Source organism: Talpa occidentalis, unplaced genomic scaffold, assembly GCF_014898055.3.
Source record: "Talpa occidentalis isolate TD23 unplaced genomic scaffold, MPIMG_talOcc4v2.1 talOcc4.7, whole genome shotgun sequence".
Lineage (NCBI taxonomy): Eukaryota > Metazoa > Chordata > Mammalia > Eulipotyphla > Talpidae > Talpa > Talpa occidentalis.
This window is the reverse complement of record NW_023605083.1, coordinates 14,177,507-14,199,937: the sequence shown is the minus strand read 5'-3', so window position 1 is coordinate 14,199,937 and position 22,431 is coordinate 14,177,507. Positions and strand designations below refer to the sequence as shown.

The following is a 22,431-nucleotide window of genomic DNA, read 5'->3' as shown; positions in this document are numbered from 1 at the left end:
AAAGCAATTTGTGTTCTTAATAATTATAATGCATATTTTTGGAGAAACTTCAAAAACTACAGGTAAGAGAAAGACAGTTACAAAATGTGTGGATCTTTTCATACTCATGTAATCTACTATGTATTCTATCCCTAAGCTTTCACTACACTTAACTACTTCCTCTGCATCCATACTTTTGCTGCCGGCTTTCATTAGTAATAAATAGTTTTTCCTTACCATCTTAGGAAAGCAACGAGATGTAAAACTACCTTCTTGTAACAGTAGTTTAGTGAAAGAATTGGTTTTCCCTTCCCCCTATAGACATGAAGGTGAGTTATAACATCATTATAGAAAAAGAAATACAACAAATCTATGGTAGAGTACCCTTTTAAGTACAATCAACTTGGAATTTTATTGTAAAAATTTGCTTTAAAACATATTGGATTTATAGAGAAAATGCAATCTTTGATAAATAATGTGTGGCATTGGACCTCAGGTTGATGTACTATTTTTCTGTCTTTTAAAAGACTTTTGTTATCAAATTTAGCATTAACTTCTAACAGTCAAAATTGTTCACAACATGGTTTAAAGATAACTTTAGTATCAGGGTTTGATTTTTTTTTTTTTTTGTAAATATTAAGACCTAAGTACAAAATGAGGGCTGTATTGTGGATTAAGTGAAATATCTCAAGGCTGTACTGTTCTGATAACTGAACCTGAAGTGACCTTTCTCAGACACAATTACAGAGCTGTATGTTTTTCCTTTAATTTCATCAGGGGTTTAATTAGTATACAAATAAAACTTCCCTTATCTTCCTTTCTACCTAATTGGCTTGTCTTCGCTTATATATGAAGTATGTGAAAGTGGGCTGTAATTAGGGTGACCGTGTTAACCTTTTTTCCTCAAATGTACTGTTGCCTAAAGGCCTCAAGGCCTAAAAACAGTGCTTTGGATTATTGCTTTGCAATCACTATGGCTGTCCCATAGGTTTTCTCATGAGCAGAAGGGCTTTGGGTGCTGCAGGTTCCCACTGCTTAACAGGATCTTCATTCTTCTCCCCACTAAATGTTTATTGATTATCTCGCTGTTCCAGGCTCAGCCTCCAACAACTTAATATCAGGTGACAGTCAGGAGAGTTCTCCAAGTAATTAGAGTTGAGCATTGGGGGAACAATTAGGAGCAGAGTTATTAAACTTGATTTATCCTATTCTCTCCTGAACAGTTTCTTGGATATCAGAACATCACACTTTCACAATCTACCCTGGTTGAGAAATTAGTGGCTAACCTGCTGCTTATCATTGTTGCCTTGCTGCCTGGAGGCACACCCTCTTGGTTTCAGTCATTCGCTTGGAAATATTAGAGTCCATAAAGTTTATCATGGGTTTTAATTAGATAAATATGAACAGGAGAAAAGAAAAGCTGAATTTAAAATAATTTATATATACTATTGCATAGTATATAAGTACATATGTTTATATACTTGTCAATATACTTCTCTTTCTTTAAACTTCAGTGTTGCATTTTTAAAATTTCTACTTTGTTATCAAGAACAAAAAATGAATATTAAGGAAAAGACATATTATTGAATAGCTTTTTTCATGTCTTTGTGTTTTGCATCCATCTCTATGAACCTTAGAGCCCACTGATGCATATGGATACCATGGCAATGTCCTTCAACTTTTAAAATGAGAATTCTGTGTCTATAAGTTATGTAACTATGATTATTTTTTCCCAAAACTTCTCATTTTTATATTAACAAACTGTTGATATAAAAGCGACCTATGCCACTTTTTTTAATACTACTTTTTGTTTCTTTTCTGTAATTTTCTTCTTAGAACTGGTTATTTGGCTATGCTCCAAAAATAGTGCAAGTTTTAAGATAGTGTGGTGACTCCCTGCCATTGCTTCTGAGAAATGAAAATAAAAGCCAATGCAAGCAAGAAGTTTTAGATATGTAGTAGAAATACTAATTCTTTGAGTTATATCTTCTTTGAAAGGATATCATAGAATTGCTGAGTAGCCAAGTATAGTTTTATAATGATTCCAAGGTCATGGGTTCTCTCAGATTGAACCAGGCAGCTTCAGTCTGCACAAAGTTGAAGGCAATATCCTGAACCCCCAAGCAAATAAGCACCTCTAGTCATAAGAGTTATGGAGCAAGAGAATTTGAATGGATTGCTACACATACACTATTTCTTTTTTTTTTTTAAGATTTATTTATTTATGCATACAAGAACTGGGGTATAGGCCAGAAGTGTGTGTGTGTGGGGGGTGAGAGTTTTCAGAGTGGGGAACAGAACAGGTGGGTCTACTGAAATACACTGCTGCAGGGAGCAGTGGGAGAAACAGGAGAGGTCTACTGCACCATGTAGGTCACCTCCCTGGCCTGGGATTGAACTTGCGTTGCAGTGGCTGCAGATAGCTTCATAGTGCTGTGTCTTAACCCCTTGCACCACCAGGGCGGCCCCCACATCTACTATTTCTGTTGGAAAAATAATTTAAGATTTATGTGTAAATCGTAGTGGATCATTAGTTTTATCTTCATATCTGAAACATATACTTTACTACCTGAAATGTATCAGAAATATTGGCTTTAAAAGGACTAAAGTGGGGTTTACTTTATCAGATAATCTAAGAATACTTCAATAACTTTATATATCTTAACATTGGCACAAAATAAGTAGATTAAACATGACTTAAAAATCTGTTCCATATATGGAACACACACACACACACACACACACACACACACATATATGTTGGTTTGAATCAGTGACTCTCTCCTTAATGGGAGGTTCTTGAAGATCTGTTAATACTAAATATTTAAAATAAATTATAACATCTAGTAAGTAATCCCAGTTTGTTTATTTTTTATTTTTGGGCTTATATTTGTTTGACAGCAACTTGGCTATTTAAAAAGTGAAATACTGCATTTAAAAACATTAAACATTTTTAAATAAATGGTTTGACTGATGAATGCTTTCAGTTCACTAGCATTTAGAGTGAATTAATTGGTTTAGCTCCTTGCAAGCAGCTTGAGGTAGCTTTTTATGCTACCTATTGTGCATGCATAAAAAATACTATTAAAAGAGTTTTGAACATGAAATTACAGCATTTTTGTTTTTCTTTACTGACTATTTGAAGCATAGTTATGGATATTAATGTGTGGCTAAACTCTGAGCAAAAAGAAAAATATATTATGCATATGCAATCAATTATTTAACTTCCTGTCCAACAAAATTAATTGGAGAAATTTTTGATAAGCTCATTCTACAAATTTTATAGGCAAAGGATTGAGCAGACTTTTAGGGCTCAGAGATCTTCTGATCCCTATACTATTATATATCCTAGAATTTTAAATGAGTTTTAGTACACTTGCATATTGAAAGTTTTGAGCTAAGTGACTATTTTAGATTAGAAACAAACAGCATATATCAATCCACAGATTTTATACTTTTGTGACTAGGGCAGTATTTATGGAACATAAATAATTCTGAATGCAAGTATTAGTCATAACCTCTGCTAGTTGAAACATGTTGAGCATATCTGTATTACTCTCCTTGATATGGAAGTTATTTATGGAAAGTAGGTGAATTTTATTTTGGAATCCAGTGTGTTGGTTCTCTGAGATGTCTACAGCAACCTATTACAGATATATTTATAAAGAAAGTAGTGGTACTTTTTATATGAGGCTCCTTTTTGTTTTGTTAGGTATCCTAATCCTCTGTCTTCTCAATCACATACACACTTTGAGCATATGATGGTTCTTATTTTAAGTAGACTCTAAATTTCATGTGTCCCCACTGAACTCTTTATTTTTTATCATTAAACAAAAATGCAATTTGAGGCTTTTGTAGTAAGATCTTTTAGTAAGACTGAAATATATGTGCCTTGCAGTATTAAAAAAAAATAAGTTGTATTTTGTAGCTAAACATTTTTCAAAATCTTATTAATTCTATCATTTCTAATTAGTAAGTATGTAAAAATTTTTTGCAGAAAATTTGTTAAACCTTGAAGTGTAATGACCCAACTCTACTTCTCAGTCAGTCTGTATCCTTCTTTGTTTAATAGCCTATGGCATAAATTGAAGTTAATTATCAGGGCTGACAAGTAACTCTGTTTTCTGTCTGCTTGCAGAGTCTCTCCGAGGCAAAGATGGAGCTGAGAAGAAAAGATCAATCTCTGCGTCAGCTCAATAGACATCTTACCCAGCTGGAGCAGGACAAGCGTCGACTGGAAGAGAACATCCATGATGCAGAGAGTGCCCTCCGCATGGCAGCCAAGTGAGCATTTGGACCTTGGGGAGATCACTTAAAACAGACAAAAGATCAATTCTTACTTTCATGCTCTGGGTTTTAGCCCTGGATAATACAGTGTTAGAAAACAAAAGTACAGCTGCCTCTCTTTGAAATTCTCTGATATATCCTCAGAAAAGAAAACTCTTAACTCAACATACTAAATGTATATTTTATTGCAAAACCTCACAGAAATATAAGTTTGTGCATAGCCTCTCATTATGTGTATTTTGGGCTCTATTGTAAAGTTACATGTTTGAAATCATGTTTTCATTAATATGAACTATAAGGTCTCTATTTAAAAGTTTTGCATAGTAGCTTCTATTACATATTCCTAATTCCCTCTTTTCCCCCACCCACTTTTGCTCTATAATATTTTAATATACTAATATTATGAGTAATATTTACTAAAGATACGGTATTACAAAATAAACTTGTATATCATAACATTTTTTTAAATGCAGTAAAACATGTTGATCATGTAAAATTCATTTAATTTTATAAACTGTATATTCTATTATGTTAAATAGAAAGAATATATAGTTTGCAGAATGGGAAGCTATGTAAATATGATGATAGTATTTTTCCTTTTGCCAGGTAATCAAGTTGACATACACTGTGAAGTTCAAATTGAACAGTACTCTTGGGTATTTTTATTTGTTCCTCACATCAAATTTCATGAAATACTTTTAGACAGACCTTTGTATAACAGCATAGCTTAAAGAGAATCTGTTTATGGATTAGAGAAACACCTAATGTTAATAAACTCAGTGTTTTTTAAATTTAAAATTCTGGACTCCTATACTTGCAACATGTATGTGTATATATATTTAAAATTTTTTTTTGAGACAAACTCTCTTGTAAGTATAAAATACCATACTATGTGAATGTAGTCTGTAACCTGAATTACAGAATGGGAAATCTGCAATTTAGGATATTCACAGCTTTGCCAGTGAGCTTGGGAAATTATTTAGCATACTGAAAAAATAAGTTTATATAGACCAAAATATTGGTATGTTTGAATGTCCACCAATGATTTTTTAAAAACCATAAAGCTATATAATACTCACCTCTGTCTTGTGTCTTATAGCTCCGAAAATTTCTGAACTTAATGAACATAGATATCAAACATCCAGATTCACATTGTGTCTTCAAAACATTGTTTTGAAGGAAATTGTCCTGTGTCCTGTGTCATGTGTTCACAGATGGGCACATGGTCATATGACACTGAAGAGAGGTAACTTGAGATTTGAAGAACTAGTACATTATTTACAGTTTTCAATTTATAATTTGCCATTAATTTTTATCTTCAGCATTTTCCTTTGAACTTTTTATTTCACTACTAAGTCTAAATTCAAGATACAAAGCTGATAGAAGAAAATAGTAACTACATACTTCTGGTCAAGGTCATAGAGGTTCTTTTGTGCAATATTGTAGCACAAAGCCTATGTAGGAAAGAAAATATCTTGCGTAGTATGGCCATTTATAATATACCCACCATTAAAATTTTAAGTCTTTTATATTAGAAACCAAAATGATAAGTTTAACTTTCTCAGCATGTTTTATCAATGTAATCATGACTTTTTCCCCTGCTCTTTTTTAACTTTGAGATATACTTAAGATTCTCCCTTGCCCCCCACCATCTAACCTATGGAAGGCAATATAAGAGGAAATAGTGGAGTAATGGTTAAATTGTAGAAATTTGACAGTGTAAAATATGGTTAGGTTTTACACTTTTAGAAATATAATGATAAAAAACCTTATTTTCAATAAGAGACTATACTAAAAGGTATAACAGCATAGTAAGGTTTGGACTTTACTAATACTTAATCTTTATTTTTTTCTAGAGACAAAGAATGTGTTGCTAATCATATGAGAACAGTAGAAAATATGCTTCATAAGGTAATGAAATTTTTCTTCAATATTGTTCAACTTATGGCACTGTTCTCATTATTTTTGTTAACTGCAAAGTACTTTAATTCATCTTGTAACTTTATTTAAAAATAAACAAAAAGATCCTAAAAATTCGTATTATGTAGCCTATATTTGCATAACTTTTCTCAAAAATCATTCTTTGCACTAGATGAAACTTTGAAAGTAATGGTTCCTCAAACTGGTATAAATGTACTTGAATTATTTGTGGTCTTTGCTGACTGAACCAGAGGTTATTAAGATTCTTCCATGTCTCATAATGATAAAATATTTGACCACACTGTCTAACCTCTTACCACTCTTAAATCTGCTATCCTTTGTGTGTGTTTGTGTATACAGACAAAATGTATTATATCTGACAGTATTCAAACTTAGTTTTTAAATAGTAATTTACCTTCTTATAAGAATGTGTTCTTAAAGTAGAAATTTAATGTATTTAATGTTTATTGTGTTCAAATTTGAGTGCTTCTGTATGATGAATTGTTTTTTAATTTGAAGTGATGAGCAGCATAATTATGTATTATGATATTACTAAAATCTTTATAATATATGCACACTATTAAGGAACTTTGTTTTGGGTTTTTTCCCCAATATGTTTATTGAGGTAAACCACAAAATTGGTTTACATTGTATCTGCTTCGGATGTCAGAGGTTCAAATGTATGTTTTCCCATCCTTCCTACCACCAGCACCCCAGTAATTCTCCTTCATGTTCAATTGGGCCCTTTTCCTAACCACTCCCACCCCGCCAATAGCCAGTGTCCCCCTCTGAATGCCTCAGTTTTGCAGTCAGGTGTCTTGAGTAAAACTTTACTATGTTAATCATCTCTGTATTTTGTTAGAACTCTAAATTCAAAGATATATTCATTACTTCAATTATTATAAATATAGAAATATTTTTATGTTTCTGCTACTGTCTAATAGGTAATTTGTTGGAAATATAAATACCTGATAATTTAAAAATATATGGGACTTATGAATGAATCATATTTAGGTGTGTGAATAAATTTATTAAATAATATAGCCATAAATCAGATTACCCAAAACTAACCCTTTCAAGAAAATTTTAAACATTAGCAAACTAATATTTAATACATGCTAATATTTTAGACATTTTGGACCCCTTGTTTTAGATACTGAAATTGACTAACATTTCACTTCATATCAATGAAAGCATTTTGACAAAAATTTTTATTTTATGAATACTATTTTTAAGGTATGATTTGTTTGAAACTATCATTTCCCTCCCCTCCTTTTAAAAAGGTTTAGTCAGTATAGTTTAAGTACAGTCCCATCTACTTCATATATGCTGGAAATCTGAATTCAGATTAGTAGGAAAACATATCTTTGATTAGACTTTTTTGTGCTTAGTGAAATTTTGGACAGAAGAAATCTGTTATGTCATGTGTAATACATACCTTATTATACACTTAAATTGCCTTTAAAATGCATGTATGAAATTGTTAATCTTCCCAGCTGGAGGGAAAAATAATGTTGGATAGCAGCTGTCTTGGGAACTGGACTTTGACTTTAGGGAAAACCCTAATTAATATAAAGTAACTTATTTGTAGACATTTCTTTTAGTGCATTTTAAAACAACGCAAACTGAATATATTTGTTTTCAGGAACAGTAATTACAAATTATGTACTTTAGGTATTTGTAAGTTTTGGTACATGGCATATTACGTTCAACCTTATAATCCTCAAATTGCATGACACAAGGGATTGACTAGATATATTTTTAAATTTCATTTGGGAATGATAAAAGTTTTTATTATGGAAGACTAGTCATTTTTATTTAAAAGCGTATTTATCTTTTCTTTTTTTTTTCTTTTTATTTATTTATTTGTTTTTAAAATAAATTTTATTTTATATTTATCTTTTCAAAGAGTCAAATTTTAGCTTAATTACATTTACATTTGAATATATAATTTTTTTAAAAAGATTTATTTATTTATACATACAAGAACTGGGATATAGGCCAGAGGCGCGGGAGGGTGAGAGGACTCACCAGAGACAGAGTGGGGAACAGAACAGGCAGACTGACTGAAGTATACTGCTGAGGGGACCAGTGGGCGAGTCAGGAGAGATCTGCTGCACCATGTGGGTAGCTCCCTGGCCTGAGGATTGAACTTGTGCTGCAGTGGCTGCTGATAGCTTCATAGGTTGTGTCTTAACCCCTTGTGCCACCAGGGAGGCCCCAGTATATAATTTTTAATGTAGGTTAAAAGTGAACTTTTTATTAAGGTTTTGGAGGTTAATTTTAGGCTGTTGGGATTAAGGAAAATAAGAACAAGGGAAAACAAAATCATCACAACTCTTCATTGGGTGCATTTTTTGTAAGCACACCTCTATTTAGTTTAATTCTCAATTGTATATGCATTTTGAAAAAAATATAACTTGAATTTAAAAAATCACTATATTAATCATTTTGAGATGTACAGTTCAGTGACATTCATTACATCTCAACAATGTGCAACCACCACAGCTATCTAATTTCAGAATATTTTTAATTGCCCCCAAAGCCATTAAGCAGGCATTCCCTTTATCACCTTATCCCATTCTGTGAGTTGCCTTTTAACTTTCCTGACAGTATCTTTTGAAGAACAAAATTCTAAAATTTTGATGTTCAGTTTTTACTTTTGTTGTTCATGTGTTTGATCTCATATCTAAAAACACATAGATTTAATAATATATATATATAACATTTAAAATGCATCCAAAGTAATGAACATAATACCCCTGCCCCTCATATTTCACTCAACGAATTTCATAGTTGTAGCTCTTTGTTCCATACTGAGTTAATTTTTGGATATGGTATGATGTAAAATCCAACTTTGTTCTTTTACATGGCTATCCTGTTATCCCAGCACCATTTAGTCTTTCCCCTTACTCAGCAATCTCGGTACCATTGTTGAAGATGTATGGATTTATTTCTGGACTTTGATTCTATTCCTTTGATGTATATGTCTATCTTATATCATTATCACACAGTTTTGATTACTGGAGGTTTCTAGTAAATTTTGAAGTCAAGAATTTTTATTTATTTATTTATTTATTTTTGAGAAAAGGGAAGGAGGTGGCCCTTTCTTTATTTTTTTTAATATTTTATTTTATATAATTCTTACATCATATTTCATCTTTGTACAATGTATGCATTTTCATTTTGGTTATATTCCCCATACAATTGCACCCCCCCCTTATTTTGACTCTAGTTCTTCCTCTCCCAACCCCTTCCTTCCCCCTACCCCCCGTAGTGAAGTCAAGAATTTTGATTTTTCCTAGATTGTTTTGCCCTTTCAATAGCCGTTGTAATTCCACACAAATTTAGTAGCAACTCTTCTGTTTCTGAAGAAAAAGGCAAGTAGAATTTTGATAGCAATTACAGTGGATATATAGATCAGTTTGGGGAGTATTGCCATCTTAATATTTTAAGTTTTACAATCCGTGAACATGGGAGACCTTCCATGTACTTAGATCCTTAATTTCTTTCAATGTTTTATTCTCTTTAGTGTGCACATTTTCTATCTTTTTGCTTAAATTTGTTCCTAAGTGCTTTATTTTCTTAATTCATGAGATTATTTTCTTAATTTCATTTCCTGAAGTTCTTTTCTGTTTCTATTTTTTTTTTAATTTTTCTTGTTATGAAAGGGTTTTGGGCCTTATAAAACTTTTTCTGCATCAATAAAGATGAACGTATTTTAAAAACCTTCATTCTATTTATGTTGTGTATTTCATAGATTGATAGCTGAACTATCCTTTCATTCCTATTGTAAATAACAGTTGAGTATAGTGTATAATCTTTTAAATATGCTGCTGAGCTTTGTTTGAATATTTTTTCTTGAGAATTTTTACATCTGTATTCACGAGGGATATTGGTTTACAATTTTCTTGTGATGTCATTATTTGGCTTTAGTGTAAGAGTAATACGTCATAGAATGAGTTAGGCAATCTCCTCTTCACTTCAGTTTTTTGGGACGGTTTGAGTAGTACTGGTGATAATTGTCTAAACAGTTGGTAGAATTCAGCAATGAAGCTATCCTGTCATAGGCTTTTCTTATTGGAAATTTTTTTTTATTACAGATTTAATCTCTTTCCTTGAATAGAGCTATTCAGATTTTATGTTGGTTTTTAGTCAGTTTTGATATATCCAGTGTTTCTAGAAATTTGTCTATTTCATGTAGGTTATCTAATTTGTTGACATATAACTTCATTTTCTTAGAATTGTTTTTATTTCTGTAAGATTGGTAGTAATGTGTGTACTGTTGATCCTGATTTTAGTAATTTATTAATCTTTTTTTTCTTTATAAGTTTAGTTTGTCAATTTTGATGATCTTTTCAAGAATTTAATTTGGTTTTTTAATTTGCTCTATTGTTTTTCTAGTCTCTACTTCATTATTTCTGCTCTAATCTTTATTATCTCCATCCTTCTGTTTGCTTTGGATTTAGTTTATTCTCTTTTTATCTACTTTATTAGGACTGAAGATTAAGGTATAGATTTAAGATTTTTCTTCTTTTTAAATGTAGACATTTTCAACTATAAATTGCAATGTGAGTACTGCTTTCGCTGCATCTCATAAATTTTAGTAGGCTATTATTTTGTTTTCATCTATCTCAAAGTATTTTTAATGTCCCCGTGATTTTTGCTCTGTTCATTGCTTGTGTGTTTAATTTCCAAAATATTTGGACATTTTCCAGATATCTTCTGCTGTTGATTTCTAAAGGAACTCTGTGTGGTTTGATATAGATATTTTGCTTCCAATTCTTTTATAGTTTTTAAAGTTACATGATCAAGAACACAGTCTTCTTGGTGAATGTAACATGGAAGTAATGTGTACTCTGCTATTGTGTAAAATATTTTGTTTATGTCTCTTATGTCTAGTTGGCTTACAACTAATATTGTTCATGCTTTCTAATTCTCAGCTTATCCTTCATGTAGTTCTATGCATTTATGAAGTGAGATTTTGAAGTCTCCTTGAATTATTTCTCCTTTCAATATTGTCAGCTTTTTGCTTCATATATTTTGGGATTCTGCTGTTAGGTGCAAACAAGAACTGGGGTGTAGGCCAGAGGTGCGAGGGGTGAGAGAATTCACCAGAGACAGAGTGGGGAGCAGAACAGGCAGATCTACTGTGATACACTGCTGAGGGGAGAAGCAGGCGAGGCAAGAAAGGTCTGCTGTGCCAGGTGGGTTAGCTTCCTAACTGGGTATTGAACTCAGGCCACGGTGGCTGGCTATAGCTTTGATAGATTGATAGTGCTGAGACTTAACCCCTGTGCCACCAGGGAGGCCCAGGTTTTCTTTATTTCTTCATCTGAATTTGAGTTATTGTCTCGTGAACTTTCATGTCTGGCTAAAAAACCCCTTTGGCATTTATTTTGGGATAGGAATATTGGTAATAAACACCCTTAGTTTTTTTCTGTCTTGGAGTGACTTAATTTTTTCTTTCTTTTTCACAAATATTTTCATAGGATATAGATTTCTTGATTGACAGTTTTTGTTTTCAGCTCTTTGAATATGTCAATTCCAGGATTTCTGGAATTTTTATACCTTGTATCTGTTTAATTATATTTTCTGTTTTGAAAAATATTATTCTCATGTTTTCCTTTGGTTCTTTATACCTGGTTTCCTTTAACTCTTTAAGCATATTTAAAACAATTGATTTATGTTGTCTGATAAATCGAATGTCAAGGCTTCCTCAAGAAAATTTGTTTTTCTTGCATATGGCTCATATTTTCTTATTTCTTTGCACACTTCATAATTTTCTGTTGAAAAGTAGACATTTTGAATAGCACAGTATAGCACAATCTAACTTTGGAAGTCAGATTCTCTCCTATACTTCATGTTGGTTGTTGCTACTTGCTCTAATTTTTTTCTTAGTAGTTTTTAAAAATGTGTTATTTGTCATATGTGGTCACTGAAATCTCTGTTCTTTTAACTTAATGGTATAATAGCATTTCAACAGATGCTAAATATAGAAATTCAGGTGTTTTTTTTTTTCTTGGGTAAAATGTACCAGTTTATTTCTTACCTTTGTAGTGTAACTGACTCTTTTTTCTCTGCATTTTTGCTAAAATCACTCCCTAAACAAATAAACTTTCACTTTCCTCTTATCTCTACTATAGTATACTTCTAAAATTAATGATAGTGTAGACTCTCAGGAATAGAATTTTTTAAAAATTAAGAATGTCTCCAAACATACTCGTCTTTTTATTGTATTGAAAAAAAATTGAAAGTATTATAATAATTGTAATTAAAATAAGCTTTCAGGTAATGACTGGATTGAGTAATGTCTGTATTATTTAGGGTTTGACAGATGAAAATTAAATATTTATTAGGTACTAACAAGTGCTTAACTGAGAGATGTCTTGTTTTACTCGCTGGGGGTGAATGAAGTAGGCTTAGGGAAAACTGGAATATAGAAAGATTATGAGCTTTTCTGTATTCATCTTTTTGTTGTTGTTGATTTAGCACAACAGTTGGTTTCTTGAAGCTTTCAGGGATAGCTTGAGTCCTATAAGTTTGAAAGGATTAACTCAAGTGTTTCCTGCTTATGATCATAATGTGCTCTGAACTTTAAAGGTATCGCTGAACATTTTCTGACAGTTGTTAGATGGCTATTCAGCATATTGTTTATAAGATAAAACAGGAAGTCATAATCCAGACTTTTACAGTTTACGTAATTGCATCTATCAATTCTATAAGTTTGAATAAGTTTCTTTACAAAAGAAGACCTGTAAGATCTTGCATCTGTAAATTCTGTAAATCTATAAATTTGTCAGGCTGAAATGACACTGAAATAGTAACTTGGAAGTCATAGGAGTTTTTGATAACACCCTTTTGGGATTACTTCTGTAGTAAAGTTATTTAAAACTCTAAACCATCATAAAATGCAATATTTGTAATAAATAGTTGATTTCTGTAAATGTTTTCTGAGTATATTTTGTGTTCCAGGAACTGTGTTCTCCTATGGTGAAACAGATAGATAGCTAAATAGATAAATAAATAGAGGTTTTATAGTCCCTCCCATTAAGGTAGAGAGACACACACATTGCAATATACCATGCTAAATATGCATCCATAAGGTGCAGTTCCACTTCCATTTAGATAGAGTTATTCCTCCAGTGAGGTATACTTAGAAAAATCTAGGGTTGGCTGGAAGTTTCTTGTAGGAAAATTAATCCTGGAAGGGCCTTTGAAGTGTGAGGAAAGATGGAAGGTCTTCTAGCAGAGAAACTAGCATGTGCAAATGTGTGGAAACGTGAATTGCCGGATGTCCTTAGTTCAGCGTTAAGGAAAAGAAGCTTGTAAAAGAAGAGGCTGAACCACTGAGCAAGGCAGACCATCGAAGTACTTTTTTGCCATTTTAAGAAACTTGGCTCTTTATCATAGAGGCAGAGGGGAATAAACTAAGTTTTAAGCTAGGGAGTGATGTGGTCAGATTTTCTTATTGGGTTTTTACTTTTGGGGACAAATTTGCAGATTGTTTGCATTTAGTAATGAGGTGGTTTTAAAAACCATGTGTCTGTAGGCTGACTGAAGGCTGGTGGAGGTTTGGACCAGGAATATGGATGGTGGTAGAGGAAAGGGTATGAAACTTATTTAGTAAAATGGCATTTGATGGTGAGAAGGTAGAAGAGAATGATTCCCGGATGGAGTGAGGCAATTTACTTATGTTGGGAATACAAAAAGAAGGGCAGCTTAATTTTAGTAAAGAGAAGGGAGATAATGATGGGCTTTGTTTTGGAAATACTGAGTTTAAGATAATGTGTGGTGATCAGCAGGATACGTGAGTCTGAACCTCAGGGGAAAAGTCAGGGTAAAGATAAAGGTTCGAGATTGATTAACATAATACTCTTTGGCAAAGAAAGAAGGTTGTATAGCCACTGACAGGAGAAACAAGACATTATAGATAAATGGGAAGCTAGAAAATGCATTTTAAGAGATTAATTATGCTACTGGAGTTTGAAGTCCTTGAGGGATGGAATTCTGTCTCCTTAATTTTTATATCCTCAGCATCTATCACAGTGCCTGGTACCCAATACGCACTTAATGAATGCTTGTTGAATGAGGCAAATACTTTTACCCTCACAGAGTCTCTAAACATAACAAAGACATCACTCAATTCCAGTGGAAATCTGCTGATATTATCACCTGCTTTGTTTATTTGGTTGATAAAATTATTCTGTATATTTACTTGCCTAACCAAGGTTAGAGGAGAGAACTTCAGTGATAAGAATGTTTCTAGGAAAGAGGTATACTAACAACAGATTTACAGGTAAATAGCAAGTTTGACTTCCCTGAAATAGAGAGATGATTCTGTTGTTAGAGTGGATCGTGGAGTAGGGTAGAATCAAACAGATTCTGACAAGTGAAGACACTGTGTAGTGAAATCTTTAAATGTGATTTTTAATCTTATCTTAAAGGTGATTAACCAGAATATTTGATAATAGAGTTATATTTGATTTTTATTTTTCAGTGCATTTATAAGAAATGCAAAGAACATAAAATAAATTTAAATTTAAGTAACTGACATTATTTTAAAAGTTGAAGCACAATATTTTGCCTCCAGAAATTCAATTTTCAGTGATTCATTAATGGTTCTCTAAGTGTTATTTATGATTTTTTAAAATAAATTTTATTTTTATATCCCCCATACAATTGCAATCCCCTTATTTTGACCCCAATCCCTCCCCTCCCCGCACCCCACCCTCCATAGAGTGTCTCTGCTTCATAGTTTTTTCTTGATTTTGATTTTCACTTTCTTATAGTTATTCATTTTCCTGGTCCCTTATTTAAGTTTTCTAGATTATTTATGATTTTGAACCTGCCGCTGTTCTTAGTTTCTCGATCCTGGTTCTTATTTATTTATTTATGTATTATTATTCTTTAAATTTTATATATTTTTACATCATTTTTCATTTTTGCACAATGTATGCATTTTCATCTTGGTTATAGTCCCCATACAATTCCCACCCCCCCTTATTTTGATCCTACTCACTTCAAACGTCCCCCCACCCCATACTGTGGTATCACTCATAGCATAATTTAGAAAACCTAAATAAGGGACCAGGAAAAGACTAATTATAATAAAGTAAAAATCAAAATCAACAAGCAACTATAAACCAGTGATCCTGGTTCTTAAGATCAGCTGAGCAGGACATACAGGTGTTAGCACAGCTGGCTTGCTGATGACAACTCTGTCCATATAGCTGTCTTGTGTGTCATCATTCATATTGCTCAGTGTCATTCTGACCTAGCCAAGCTAAAAATGGTACTCTAGCTCAGGAGGGATTTTAAAACCTTGACAAACTAAAGAAAAGACACTACAGAATGTCAGATATGTGTGCTTAACAGTTTTTAGCTTAAATGCATATAAATAACTAATTTCATTGTGCATCTATCTATCCTTAGAAATAGTTTGTTTTAGGAAAGTTTATCTTAGATGGCTGTAGTAATTGAGAAATACATTTCTCTATTCACAAGTATGGGTTGTGTTTGTTTAAATAGCTTCATGGCCATGGTGATGTGTGCATGTAGGATACATTGTGGGGTATCACAGATTTTTCATGCTATCTAGTGCCTTTATAAGATGTCCATGATTAAATCACCAATTTTCCAGCTTGATAATTTGATTTGAGGGGTTAATTTTTCAGATTCTTAATTGGGATATAGCTAGCTTGATAATTTGATTCTACAGATCAGTTTTTTTAGCTCCATAATTGGGATGTAGCTAGGACATGTGGGGTGGTTGTGGTGGTGGATTTGCCCTCTTTTCTGGTCATGGCAGCTGGCAGTCACCAGCAGGTTCTGGCTCTGCTCCATAGTAATAGTTTCAGTTAAATACCCGGCCAGCAAAAGATATTTAGTTTATCATTTTTTTCTCTTTTAAAATTGTGAGTTTCTGTCCTTCTGCAGCACCAATGGAGTGCGTCTTTCTGCTGAGAGAGTGCCAGGGTCTTCTGGCAGGTGTGGAGCGCAGCCGCAGCTATAGCATGTGGCTTGAGGCATCATAGTCTGGGATTGTCCATGTGAGATTGCGTAAGGATGACTGCTGCACTGGCAACTTTTCTCAGTATAGTAGCTGTGTGTGTCTGTACACGTGTGTGCATGTGTGTATTTAGTATGGAGAGTGGGGAGGGGGAGAGACTTATGAATGAATGACAGTGTCCACAGGTCCAAAGAAACTTCTGAGAAAAATAAGGATGTTTAAATATTAGTCTCCCTTGCTTTCACAAACTACTTTTTTGAAATGGACCCATTTTAGCTAAGATTACCAGACAAGGGACAAAAAGAAGAAAAAAGTGTTTTTGCTTTTTTTAGGTAGGAAAATGAAATAACCAAAATCTTAAGCACAATTTCCTGAACTACTAACTTTTCATTATAGGTATTAAGAGTCTTTATTATTTGGTGTTAAGAGTGCTGGACTCAGTGTCCTCACATATGGGATAGCAATAGCTATTTTCATTAGAGGGTGGAGAGTACTTTGAATAGTGTGAAGTACTTTTGGAAGTACTAATAGGTTTATTACTAATAGAAATGGCACTGTCCTCTATCTAGTCCATTAATTAAATAGTAAAGGAAAAGGTAAAAGAAAGAGGGAAATATCCATTTAGGTGAAATTATCCAGTCTGTGAATGTCATTTCCAGTGCATTGACATGCTTTAATTCCTGCTTCTGTCACTAAACACATACCAGCATCTTGAAATGGACTAAATATCTTTTTTATTATTCTCTCTTTCTACTGCCTTGTAGAATTTGTGAATTTGTAATAATATTCTTATTTGATCACATACTTATCAAGAGATTCTGTATGCACGGACTTTTTCTTGCCACAAGTGGTATTACAGTGTATATAGTTAACTCAGGCTGATTCTCTTCTCTGTTTATGAAAAACTTTCTAGTATGTCTGTTATATTTATTTAACCAAATTTTCTGTTGATTAGTTATTAAAATGGGCTGTCAGTAATTGTGCCAGGAAAATTAACTCAAAATGTTATATATGAAATTATGTAAAACTTGAAAATGCACCTGGCAGACAGTACACTTATTTCACACACACACACAAAAAAAACCAAACCTTGAAATAAGGAGCCAGAAGTTTCCGTAAGATAGCGATATAAAAACAATTCACTGAAAATTGTTCATACATTCTTTGGTGAGAAGCAGACATTAAAAAAAGCTTTAATAGATAGTAAAAATGTTATCTTTGCTTCTATTCATCTAAGGCAGTGGGTGGCTAATGTTTTTTGTAAAGGGCTAGATAATATTTTAGGTTTTATGGACTATATGTCTCTGTCTCTACTACTTAGCTCTGTGGTAGCCAGAGTCAGTAGGTATATGGAAGGGTGTGGCTGTGTTCTAATAAAACTTTATTTAAAATAACAGGCAGTGTGTGGGATTTGATCCTTAGGCTACAATATGCCAAACTCACATTGCTCTCTAGTGCATAGATTGGAAAATAGTGCATAGTCTGCTTTAGTGTGTAGGATAGAATTTTAAAAACAGGGAAGGCAATTAAGGAGTCAATGGAAGTGGAAGAAAGTACAGAAGAGTGAGTAGACTTTTGGAAGGCTGGAAATGGAGGCATAGTAAAACTGAACACAGAATAATAAGATTGAAGGTTACAGAACTAATTGTAGAGGTCTGTATTTGATGGGAACATCTATTTATGGTGAGAATGCTTGTTTTGTAGCTTTGGAGGCCATAATAGATTGGAACAAATAAAATTTTTGGCAGATTAGGAGTATGATGTGAAGTTTAATATCATTTACTTTTTCCTGACATTCATGATTCTGGCATTGTGTACCTCTCTTTGCATGTGTTAAATATATCTGAGTTTTTGTCTACAACCCTTACTGCTTCTTCCTTGGTATTCATTGGTGAAAACAACTAATACAACATTTCATGAGTTTGGTTTTTTTTAATTGGAACATTGGGTCTAGAGGGAATTATAGTTGTACACGATAAAGAGATTCAGGTTCACATTTTAAGAACTGAGTAGTTTTTCTAAAAATAGCTAATTTAATTTCATAGTTGACATACCTAGCAGAAATAGTATTTTTGGTGTATTGTAGGGGTACAGAAAATTGGAAAACATATGGATGACCTGTTAGTAAAGGGTAATCAAAGGCATAGGATAGGAACAGTACAACATGAATTATATGAATCATTTAAACCTGCAACTAGGTTGTAATATAAACTATATATATTTCATAACAATGATCTGACTTCTTAGAAATTTTTTTCTACATATATCTTTTTTGTTTTTTTGTGGTTTATCTATTAGAATATCTGCTTTCTGAAAGTTTGTGATAAGAAAAGGAAAAAGTTAATTACTCTTTCTAAAAACCAAATTTTAAAATAGAATAACACAGGTATATTTCTTTATTCTTTGTCCAAATATTATGAGGTTGTACAGGTTTTATAGAATGTTATAAAAGTGTGTATGATTTAACAATTGAGATTTATATTGTCAACTCTTAAAAATTTTATTATGTTAAAATATGACCTATTAACCATTTTGAAGTAGAATAACATTGTGTGTGTGTGTGTGTATAGTTCTTATCTATGTTACTTATAACTTATAACTGAAATGGCATAAAATATTAATTATAGAATGGATAATGATGTGCTGTAAACAGTTAAATACTGGCATTGGAAACTATAATTTAAACTTAATTTGAAAACAAATTATAATATAATCCATGGATAGGTTATGATGGTATTTGAATCCCAATTAATTTTAAAATATGTATTTTGAAAGGTGAACCTCCTCTTTCTTTTAAGAAAAAAAGTTGCTATTCTAATATTATTCAAAAAAATTGGTAGTAAAATTTTTCTTTAGTTTCTCACTTTTGGAATGAATATTTTATATCTAATGAGCAGTATTCCTAATGAAATTCTACTTATTTGTTTTTCACTTTAGTTATTTTGTTTTCAGCCTGTATGTTCTATTTCTTTTTTTCATGAACAAATTTAGTATAAGAAAGTGAGAGTCGTTTTCTTACTTGTTTTCTCTATTTATCTTTGTTCATACTCTGAAACTCAAACTTGCCTTCTGCATTCTTTTGAATAGTCTTCCATTTACATTCTTTAATATTCCCTTTCCTTGTCATCTTCCTTTCTTGCTCCTTTGCTTCACTATTACATTTTACTTGCTTGTATCACTGTCTTGTATTTTCTCAATATGATGCTTTCACTCCCATTATACATTAAAATAAGAACTCTTACCCAGACCTTTCCAAAACTTAATTTTTTTTTCTTCTCTAGAACTCTTGGGAGAACGTTTTAAAGATGCTTACTCTCAGAGTTTGGTTTAATTTAAAAATGGGAAAAACTCTTGAATTTTAGTAGAAATATTTCTGATATTCTGTTATATTTCATGGGTCACTGTCTCTTGATGGCACTGTCACCAATCAGCAGACAATGTATAATTAAATGAAAGTATTAACACATGCATATTATTCACATGATGTTGTAATTCTGATGTCCATCATTAGGCTTAGTAAAACAATTCCATTTGAGGTTTTTTTCTATCTAATTTAAAGAATAATTTGAGGTTTTTTTCTATCTAATTTAAAGAATAATAAAGAATAATTTAATAAATTAAATGATGGTATAGTGAGGAAACCAATTTGACAATAAATCACAGTTTTAATGCCAAATGCCCAACCTAAATATTGTTCATAAAGTTTATTTAGAGAAATGTGGCTTACTGTTGTTGTATGTCAAGCTTCACAGCTGAAGTATGGTGCTTGATATTAATCAGATTAAAGGACCCCCAGTGCTTGAGCTGTGTTGTGGATTATACCTACATTGCTTATAGCTCCCCCCACCCCCTTTTGCCTGTGTTAGCAATCTGCTTTTGTACTTTGACATCCAGGATTTCCCTAGTGAATTTTGTCACAGAAAAAAGAGAATCATCAATATCGCAGTTAAACTTGACTTTCAAAGCTAATAGTATCTCATTTGGGGGCTCAAATTTAATAAATTTTCTTTGATTCTGGGTGAGTTTTTAAACATCAAACAATGAATTGGCCAGGGTGCAGTAAAATATTTAGATCTATTGACTATGGTTCAGAAGGGTAGAAGGCAAAACACTAGTGGTTTGATGTTGATAAATTCTCAGTACCTTAATCCACATTAATGTTTTCTTTTATCTGAGTGCACATTGGTGACAAAAAAAAAAAAAAAAAAAAGCAGGGAAGGTATCCATACACTGAATATAAAGCCTGAAGTAAATACATTTGTAAAATATGATTTATTTTGTTACATTAAGCAAGTTTGTTTGTATTCTTTCATCTTGACTGAAGGCTCTGGAGAATATTTGTTACAGGTAAATATACATACTGAATTGGGACTCCAACATGCATGTAGTACTCAAATTATTATAACATGGCATTATAGTGTATTTTACAGTTTATATGTTGACATTTCACTATTGACAGAAATTTTTCAGATCAACTTGGGAGTGCAATTATACTTACAGATATGAACAATTAAAGATGCATTCATATATTCGCGTGGGTGTGCTGGTTTAAGGAAACCCTACCTAGTATGATAGTTCATTCATAAGATAAGAAATGACTTAGTTTCACAAGCTTCCAAAACAGAATAGAAAAATGAAGAGGTTTTATATCACCTGTTTTGTCAAGTTACATTTGAAGTTGCTCAAATAAAACTAAAAATATAATTGTATTTATGTGAGTAATTAGGGTTACTTTTAATGTTTTCCCCACTCATGATCCTTGCTGCCTCATTAAAAACTCATTTAGTCCTAAGATTTAGGCTAATTTTTATAATATTTACCAAATATATGGTAACAAAGAGATAATATTTTTAAAACCTGAAATTCAAAAATGAAGATAGAAAATATTCCTACATATGAAAAATCCTGTCATTAAACTATATGCTTAAAATGAGAAGTCATTTATTTTAGAAAGAAAACTAAAGTATGGTATATTTAAGACTCTTACTAAGTTTGGAAATTGAAAAATGAAAATATGTTTGAGTGTTTACTTATATGTTGGTTATAAAAGGCATATTTTCTCATTTGTCCAGAAGGTGGCAGTGTAATATCAACTGCATGTGATTCCTATACTGGCTAAAGAATTGATATTTCTTCTGTATCTGTGATATTTGTATTGTTACCTCTCTGCATTCTTAAAATTTAGTACAAATACTATTCATTTTATTTACCTTATTGAGAGGTTGTGTGACTGAGTTGGATTATATGTTTTTTAATTATTAAGACTCAAATTTCTTAAGAGTGAAAATGGCAAACAAACCTTTTACTAGTATATTTTTTAAGTCACCTGGTATGTTGAGAAAATTTGTTTCTATTCTGGGGTACATATTACTTAAGTTTCTTCCAGTGACTAGTACTTAATAACTGTCCAATATTTATCAGTTAATACTAGTTAAATTAAACATGTTATTAAATGATAATAATTAGGGACTTTCTGTTTGTTTTTGATTTTGTGGATTTTTTCCCCTCTGCCTTTTTCTTTTGAGAGTGGAAAAAATAATTCAAAACCTCTTGATCAGAAGAGCTCTAGTGACTCTTCTTCCCTTCCTCATTTCAAGCAGGAAGATGCTTTTTCTTCTTAACATTCTCCCCCAGCACTCTGAATTAGAGATTTATTTGCAACGAAAAATCAATTAGTCCTAAATTTATTCATGGATTTCAGGTCCAGCGATCAATGCAAGTCCACTCAGTGGGCTCAAGGGGACCCAGTTCATCCCAGTTAATGTGTCTGAAGGGGAATTACCATTGATGCTGTTTTTTTCCCTTTAGGTCAGAGATCAGATCTCGCTGTCACGGACTGCGGCAAGTAGGAATGACTTCACCCTGCAGCTACCCAAACTGCACCTGGAGACCTTTGCAATGGAAGGGCTCAAGGGCGGGCCAGAGGTTGTAGCGTGCCAGGTTAGAGTCTAAATAACATTGTTTGCTACTGAGACATGTAGAAAAATAAATTGCACTAAGTGAAGAGAATGGATGCCTCAAAGTATTGTTTATAACTTAAAGATGCAAATAATTTTTCTTCTACCATGTAACACTCTATTGCACAAATTTTTTCTTTAAAACCTAGAGCCAACTTATTAATAATCCCAAAAAGTATCTTTTATCAAGGAAAAATGGGTGTTTTATAGCTAAATACAGTATTAAAAAACATACTTTTCTATCAGCAGAGGACAATAAGATTCTAAGCTGTTGTC

At 32.3% G+C, this 22,431-nt stretch overlaps 1 protein-coding gene across 7 annotated transcripts in view; it reads left to right on the top strand.

The window, feature by feature from the left end:
* The window catches only part of CCDC171 (coiled-coil domain containing 171), a 255,246-nt gene that overhangs the window by 168,667 nt on the left and 64,148 nt on the right, over positions 1-22,431 (top strand). For all 7 annotated transcript variants that reach the window (XM_037495466.2, XM_037495468.2, XM_037495465.2 and 4 more), the window contains exons 23-25: positions 4,118-4,263; positions 6,123-6,177; positions 22,007-22,138. In XM_037495466.2, coding sequence (XP_037351363.1) covers positions 4,118-4,263; positions 6,123-6,177; positions 22,007-22,138 — 333 coding nt within the window. The remainder of the gene's footprint in view (positions 1-4,117; positions 4,264-6,122; positions 6,178-22,006; positions 22,139-22,431) is intronic.